At 36.2% G+C, this 8,537-nt stretch overlaps 1 protein-coding gene across 2 annotated transcripts; it reads right to left on the minus strand.

The window, feature by feature from the left end:
- Nucleotides 1-831: 831 nt before the first annotated feature.
- tppp3 (tubulin polymerization-promoting protein family member 3) lies at nt 832-8,262 on the minus strand. 2 transcript variants are annotated; one of them, XM_039688480.2, is made up of 4 exons: nt 8,111-8,262; nt 3,762-3,959; nt 3,430-3,583; nt 832-1,803 (listed from the first exon to the last, which is right to left on the minus strand). In XM_039688480.2, the coding sequence occupies exons 2-4, from the start codon at nt 3,947-3,949 to the stop codon at nt 1,612-1,614; spliced, it is 534 nt and encodes a 177-aa protein (XP_039544414.1). In that variant the 5' UTR covers nt 3,950-3,959; nt 8,111-8,262; the 3' UTR covers nt 832-1,611. The 2 variants fall into 2 exon arrangements, with proteins under 2 accessions (XP_039544414.1, XP_039544413.1); XM_039688479.2 differs by having other exon boundaries at nt 3,762-3,962; nt 8,111-8,257.
- Between the last annotated feature and the right edge of the window lie 275 nt (nt 8,263-8,537).

The following is an 8,537-nucleotide window of genomic DNA, read 5'->3' on the forward strand; positions in this document are numbered from 1 at the left end:
TCCAGTCTGTCCCTCAGGGGTGACTTCGGACAAATGGACCGCCGTTCTGTAGCTACACACGCTGATCTAATACGGAATATGGCAGTAAACAGCGTTCAGCAAAAGGTCGTGTTTTGACCCTGTTATCAAGTAGGCCTATTTAGTTATATTTATTTTTACCACCGTTTACAGCAAATTGCAGTAGGCTAACTACTGTTGTTTTTTGTTTGTTTTTTTTTTAATTATTTTTTTATACTACAGTCTATGATATTTTTGGATGTTACCATGGTTACAGTGGCATATCTTTTTTGAAGCTATATATATATTTATCATTATTATTATTATTATTTTACCCCAAACAGATGGGTCACTAGATTGGGTTATTTTAAAGTTTGTTGAGTCGTTTTTTTTTTGTTTGTTTGTTTTTACATACAGCTGATGTCCAACAGCAGAGTTAGTATTTATATAACTCTTATAATAACAATTATCATGGGAACTGAAACATTAGCTAGATGTATTGTAAAACTTTTTTGTATAGGCTATCTGTTGGTACTAAGAATTTAACTCCCGAATGCTGTGTCAGCAGGAAAAAAAGGCTCTATGATGGATTTATTTGACCAATGTAGTCTACAATTGCTTAATTTTAATTAACATAATTTCATTTAACAACTTCATGCAATTCCCAGTTCATGGACCCCTGGTTGAATTTTTTTACACGATAACATGATGGATGTGTTAAGCATGCTGTATGAATGTGAATAAAGTTTGATAAAAGTGCAATAAAGTTTGTGTATTTTATTTGTTTTTTAGACCAAAGTATCAAAACGAAACTTAAAATAAAACACACCAAAAGATATTTAGTAATGGTTTATACAAAGGCAGTTTCCAGTTTCAGTAATACAGTAAACTAACTACAACAAAGATATGTTCAAAAAAACTTCAAAGACATTGAAGTTTTGGAAATAATTTTAGCAAACAACAGAAGGGTAATTACTGACTTTTAGCAATGAATCATGTTAGAATTTAGATGACTGCAGGGGATAGACGTACAGACTTTACAATGGCGTGCACTGTAAAGGTTCTGGATCACGTCATTTTTTTCACAACTTTAAAATTGTTTTTGTCTACTCCAAGCTTTGTTCATCAGCTGAACAATCGGTATGTTGTTAGACAACATTGAACTATTCTATCCCTCACAGCCTCACTTTCATTTCTATCCAAAATTAAATGTGGCACTACCTAAGGTCTATACATAAGTTAGAAAAAAAAAAATCTCTTAAATTGGTTATTGTGTTCACTAAAGAATAGTGATGTTCAGATGCACATTTCTCATAGCTATTAAACAGCAACATAAAAACAAACAAGTACATTACTTATCTGTTTCCCTTCAACAGAGCCTACATCTTTACTTCTTCTTATACCCTAACCTTCTGTCAACTTTATAATGAAAACTGACTGTAATACTATGTTCTTTATCCTTAAAGACGAACATTTACAACACTTCCTGTGTTACACTGCATAGTGGCTGTTGGATTTTACAGGTCAAAGTTCAAGTTAGGCTTTGGTCCAGATAAGTGCTGATGAACATGGAGCTCAGAGCATAGAACATGTTGATATGGAGACTGTGAGGCCTTACTTGGCCTTTGTCTTCTCCTCGTAAGTCCCGGCGTTCTTGTAGGCCCCTACGTAGCCTGTGTGCTCCACAATCTCCTCCCGCCCACCTTTTCCTTTGCCTTTCCCACTCTGATCAAAGCGCTCCTTGTGCGAGCCAGTATATTTAGATGTGTCGGTTAACCTATCCACCGCAGGCGTTTTTGCCACTTTCTAGAATGGTTAAAAAAAGAAACACACAAATGAATAAGGAAATGAGAGAGAGAGGGGCCTGTTTTAAAATCAACAACAGTAATATCATAAATGGAAAATCAATTTTAAAAAAGAACTATAAATTACCCTTAAAATGTGCTTCATCAAGCTAGCACTGTTGTTTCAGCCTGCCCCCCAGCAGAACATTTTCAGTCACATATGCATCACATATTCCTGCAACTCTTTTTGAACTTCTAACTAGTTGCCAGAATAGGCTATGCCGTGCGTCACGTGACCAAACCGGAAAACGGGTCTCATCGCATCCGCTTGTCAGAGAAAGTGTTAACGGCCGTAAGAACTGACTACGATATCTATGGATATTTAAGGTAATCAGCTAACCTACCTAGTTCACTTTGTTATTGGCGTTTTATTACATTTAAATATCTAAACGTTACTGTGAAGAATAAAAAATATAAAACGTTTAGCCTAAATATCAATCTGCACATGTGAGGGATATTGGTTATGCTAATCTTTGTTCGCTCCTTTTAAGTTATCTTGAGTAAAACCGCAAAAAATTTCATGAAGCACATACAAAAGACCTGGACCGGAAGCGATGCGACCTGTTTTACAGAGAATGCGGAAGTAAGTTGTGCATAAAGCCTATTGATTTATTGCTGTTTGATTTGTTACTGCCCTCTAGTGTTGAACCGTCTGAGGAGCGATGTGGCAGTACCTTTTTTGTGTTTCTCAATCTTGCTCTTGGAGGCCCAACAACACTACTCATTTCAGTTGTCTCACTAATTTGACACCCAGTTGAGTTCATGGGGCACTCTACAAATGAGATGATGAGTTGAATTATGTGTTATACAGGAGACATTCAAAATGTTCAGTGTTGAGGGACCTTCTTGAGCAACAACTGCTTGGCATTTCTTGGTTTATCAAACATTGTTAAATTTCAGGTAATACTCACACATTTCTGTCACAACAAAGTCGAGGTAGCATAATAACTTGTTGAATTAGAATCGATTTGCAGTGTGATGAAATGGCAAACCGATAGCTGTTGTTTCTTTCTTGCTTTTTTTCTACACTATCATTCAAAAGTTTGGGGTCTGTAAGATTTTTGGGAAATAAATGGCTGCATTTATTCGATTAAAAACAATAATACCGCAAAATATTATTACAATTTAAATTAACTGTTTTTTATTTGAATATATGTTAAAATGTAATTTATTTCTGTGATGGCAACACTAAATGTTCAGCAGCTCAAGTCTTCAGTGTCACATGATCCTTCAAAAATGATTGTATGATGATTGTCCTGCTTAACAATTTTTTGGAGACCCCGATACATTTTTTCAGGATCCTTTGAAGAACATTTCTTTGAATTAGAAATCAGTATCATTTAACTGTCACTTTTGATCAATTTAATGTGTCCTTGCTGAATAAAAGTATGAATTTCTTAAAAAAAAAAAAAAAAAATCTTTCAATGGTTGTGTATAACATGTATTGAATTGACAACATTGATTTCGATGCCGTCTTGAGTACAGTTTGTACACAAGTGTAGTCACGCTTATTTATGTCAACATTAATTTCCAAGTTTTCATACAAACATACCATAAATAAATACTTGTTTCTAAATGGTTGCCTTACCGTTACACCAACGTTGGTAGGATCTTTGCCTTCAATTAGCTGATATATAGACTGCAATGCCTCCTCTTTGCTTTGACCTTTGAACCTCTTTGGGGCCAATTCTTCTAGAGCTTTCTGGAACTCCTCAAATGTAATAACCCGAGATGTCTTTGCTCTGAATCATATGGTAAACATATAGGCTTTTCAATATTTACATTGCCCGGACAGTGCAGTTTTTGAAAATTTAATCTCTGAAGATTTTTAATAACAATAACAAAAATCTATATTGCAATTTGTTAAAATGTGTTAAAAAGTCTCCAGAACAAAAAACAAAAAAAAAATGAAAAACTCACTTGACTTTAGTGAAGACAATATCTACATCGGTGCCGGTGACATTCTTGCCATCAATGACTTTGCAGTCTTTGCACAGCTTTGCCCAGTTTTTCCCATTCAACTCCTTCCCAGTGGCTTTGGTGTCACCATGAACAGCAAACTTCTTAAAGGAGCTCAGAAGCTGGTCCATGTCTGTGCTTTCTGCCATATTGGGTATTCTGCTAAACAAATAATAAGACTATGACCTAATGGAACAAATTTTCTTGAAAAAGAGGTGTTTTAACTGACCATATAAGTCCTCTGCAATAGGCATGACAAACAGACGTTTCTGAAGCCTTAATTTGACAAACAAGATGAAAGAGAAGGCAGATTAATGTGGTACATTAAACATAATTATTGCACTGTATTATATAATCTTCAGAATCTCAGATGTGTATTATACCAATAACGTCTAGTCTCGGTCTGTACATATGAAGTTGAGCCTAGACAATAAAGTACCTTAAACTCAGATTTAGCCTTTCTAAATGAGCCATGTTATCTGCATTATCTACATTGTCCTGTCATTTTAGCTTAACGGTCTTCTTGTTGCAGAGTTTGGCAAACTTCTTTAGCAGGTCACCCTCTTTTCCATTGCGTTTTGAATGGCCTGAATGAATAAAATACCAATTAAAGCACTAGCCAAAAGTAACACATTAGGTGTATGTGGAATGATAGAGTCTGATGTAACATTTAAGGGCCAGAGGGATTGAGCTAATGAGGTGATTACCAGCCCTCGGTAGACTGCTAATTTTTTATTCAACACAAATAACATGGATGTTAGAATTTCCTAGACATTTTCGGGCGGCCTCTTTTCGTCCCTCTTTCTTTCCTTCCTTCATAATTCTGTATTTTCTTTCTTTCGAGTGCATGAGTGAGACTTTCTTTGTGTGTCTGCACAGCCCAACCATTGTCAATGGAGGCGAGAGTAGGTGTGTGGATGGTCTGATGTGTCTTAGAGTTATTGTGGAATGTTTCAGATGGATGTCATGTAGAGGTGATGAGTGTACAGCAGTGATGGGTGGGCTTGCCCTGGCTTCAACTCCAACTCCTTCAGCCTTCTGTAATCTCCTCTCAGCTCACACACAATAACTTCAGTGTTACATAAAATAGTATCTTATATGCTCACCAAGGCTAGATTTATTTGGTTAAAAATACAGTCAAAACAGTAATATTGTCTTGTTCTATAGTTTTTTTTTTTTTTAATATATATATAGTTCTCCCAAAAAATTTAAAATTGTGTCATTAATGACTCACCCTCTTGTCATTCCAAATTACTAAATTTCATGTCGTTCATCTTCGACACACACAAAGATCTTTTTGATTAAATCTGAGAGCTTTCGGTACTCTCCATTGACAGGGACACAACTACCACTTTGAAGCTTCAAGAAGTGCATAAAGAGTTCATTAAAAAAACTAATCCATAAGAATTGAGCAGTTTAGACCATTTTTATTTTATTTTTTTGAAGAGACACGATAATGTAGGCTTTTATTCACATTTAAAAATTGATCAGTGAACAAAAACCTAAGCTCAACCAAACCTGCTGCATAAGAACAAACCTCATTGTTGGAGCTCAAACGTGCTGTGTAACACGAAAATTAATCTCATTGGTTCTTCTGTTCATCATACTGTATATTCTGTCTCTCCAGAAAATTTAGACTAAACCGCTCAATTCATATGGATTAGTTTTACCATCTCTTTATGGATCTTTTGCTGAGTAAATTTGAGTGATTTCTGTCCCTCCATTGAATCAAAAAGGTCTTCATTTGTGTTCCGAAGACAAACAAAAGTCTTATGGGTTTGTAACGACATGAGTGTGAGTAATTAATGACAGCATTTTCATTTTTGGTTAAACTAACCCTTTAAAATGGGATTTATTCATGTGATGACAAAGCTGAATTTTCAGCAGCCATTACTCCAGTCTTGTCACATGATCCAGCATATCCCAAATATGCTGATTTGGTAAGAAATGTTTCTTATTGTTCTTAATGTTGAAAACAGTTATGATAATATTTTTGGTGGGATGTTCAGGATTCTTTGATGGATAGACAGTTTAATTAGACATCTTTGGTAATATTACAAATGGCTCTACTGTCAATTCACCTTTGGCTAAGCCCCGCCTCCCTTAGTTACTGTTGCTACATCCGTCAAACTTCATCTGCGCTCTGCATGGCTTATGCTGTAACAGCTCTTCCTGCTGAAATGTTATCAAACTTTTATAAAGCAGCAAATAAAGTGTCTGATAGAAGTAGGCAAAAGGGGCTGCAATCAAAGGCTATATTCAAGACATACAGGTGAAACGCAAGAAACAACAAGGCATCCAAAATAGAGGCAAAAGCATAACGTTACCGGTCACAGTCAAAAAAGGAACCACCGCATTTTCCTACTAAACGAGACGGAGGCTGGGACTAACAATATCAGGGAGAAACACTGTTCATGCAAAGCTGGGTAGGTCTATATTCACTTCTATAATCGTTAAAGCAAACGGACTACACGAGTAACGTTATAACGTTGTATTTATTAGCAGCGTGTGCTAGCGTATCAACAACCGGTATGAGTACCGAAATCATAACCTAAAACATTATAAAACAGTCTAACTAGTATAAATTCACACTCACAGTAAGGTTAGAACAGAAGTAAAAAATATGTGCTTGTTGATCTTTGCGGGGTTTAGCTGACTGAGGACACCCACACTGACACAGGGAAGGGAAAAAACAGACACCCCCCTTCAACCTCTCTGGGAAACGCGTATGTGTTACAAATGCCCGAGGCACACCGTTTAACTATATTTTGAATAAAACCTGCCGAGACCAAAAATATGAGACGCCTGCGCTGTGAAAAAGTGTCCGTCCTCTGTGGGAGCTCGTTCTTTGCTGCGCTGTGATTGGTCAATCTACATTCTAGGGCGTGGCTTAGCCAAAGGTGAATTTCGATCAATTTAATGTGTCCTTGCTGAATAAAAATATTAATTTATATCACAAAAAAAATCTTACTTTTGAATAGTGGTGTTCATTCATTTTTTTATTTTTATTTCAGGATTTGTTAAGGATAATTAACCCCAAATTGTTGCATAATGTTGTAAACATCACTGGTTTGGCAAACAATTCAGTCATTGAACCATTGAAGTCATCGCATTTTATATGTCGTCATACTTAACATGTTGCACGTGTGTGCTGCGTATTTCCTTAATACATTCTATACTTCGGAGGTTATTCCCACACAGCCGGCTGAATAAAGACATCATTGTATGAGCCTCACCCTTCTAACACACATGCAAAGGCAGCCGTCCACATAAACACACACTGCCCTCCTCCCAAGAGATCCCCTCACACAGGACAAGACTTTGTGGAAGTGTCTATGGAAAATTACCATTGTATTAAAGATGGAAACACACACACACACACACACACACACATACAGTAGACTCATCAAAATAACAAAGGCATATCCTGAAGACTTTCTGATTAGATCTCAATCTTTCTCTGCTTCAGCCCTATGGTTTTGCAGCTAATCCTTCTTTGTTGTCCTGCCTGCAAGATACCTATTCCCCCCACAATGTTTTTTCACACTTATTCTGTATTCCATACTGACATATAATAGATATAATATGTGATACTCACTTCATAAACCATCTGATATATATGAATATAACTGATATAGACAACTTGATGAGTGTTTACTTTTTGATCAGACAGACATCGACCCTATAATTAACCTGACAATGTCAGCAGCAGTGTTTTGTTCAACAATTATATGAATAGCATCGGGAACACTTCATGAAGTATATAAAGCCTATACATAATTGCAATCTAAATAATTTTAGTCGGTGACAATTGTAATAAATCTTGAAAAAACAATGACATATACTTAAAACAGTTTATTTATTTATTGCAATTAAATTTTTTTTCTATCCATTTCACTTGTGTTATATATGTATGACCAGCAGAAGGAGAAAAAAATAGCAACATTTATTATAGCATTGAATGCAAGTTTTGCAACTTCAAATATAGGCTATGTATATTTGTTAAGGGGTAACAAAAAATAAATAAAAATAAATTCTTGAAATAACACCACTTTGTTTTTGTTATGTCAATTTACTCACTGAATTCACACATGCAGCAATACCCATATGCAGCATGCCATTAACAGTTTCAATATTTAAACCATAGATGCTGTATACCAATGGATGGAATATCATGGGTCTGTATGGTGTTGAGTGCATGCATATAGCGAATAAGATGAGTGCATGTTCTGTATGCATGTTCAGGTGTGGAGTGCATTTGCTCATGAAGAGCACTCGTATCACATTAGTAGCAGTGAAATCACTCTTACCTGTGCTACTGACTTCCAGCTGCTGGCAATCCACATACATGCACACACACTCCCTGGTCTGCACAACTTCTGTCCTCTCTCTCTCTCTCTCTCTTTCTCTGTCTGTCATGTTACTCCCTTCTGAAATGGGCTTTAAAAGGCTGAGGGCTTGTTATCATCTGTTTATTCCTGTATCCATGGAGACGTCCTGTTTAGCATCAAGGGATGGCTATAAAAGAGAGAGAGAGAAAGAGAGAGAGAGAGAGAGAGAGAAAGAGAGAGAGAGAGTATGTGTGTGTGTGTCTGTATGATATATATATATATATATATATATATATATATATATATATAGAGAGAGAGAGAGAGAGAGAGAGAGAGAGAGAGAGAGAGAGAGAAAGAGAGAGAGAGCCAACTCAAGTTGTAGTGACCAGGGTCATTTATCAGTCGG

Source organism: Pimephales promelas, chromosome 1 (assembly GCF_988280905.1).
Source record: "Pimephales promelas chromosome 1, fPimPro1.hap1.1, whole genome shotgun sequence".
In the NCBI taxonomy this organism is placed as follows: Eukaryota; Metazoa; Chordata; class Actinopteri; order Cypriniformes; family Leuciscidae; genus Pimephales; species Pimephales promelas.

Coding starts and splice junctions, on each gene's coding strand:
- tppp3 (XM_039688480.2), bottom strand. CDS start 3,949: ATGGCAGAAAGCACAGACATGGACCAGCTTCTGAGCTCCTTTAAGAAG. Junction 3,584..3,761: donor ATTGTCTTCACTAAAGTCAA/GTGAGTTTTTCA, acceptor CATATGATTCAG/AGCAAAGACATCTCGGGTTA. Junction 1,804..3,429: donor CTACCAACGTTGGTGTAACG/GTAAGGCAACCA, acceptor TAACCATTCTAG/AAAGTGGCAAAAACGCCTGC.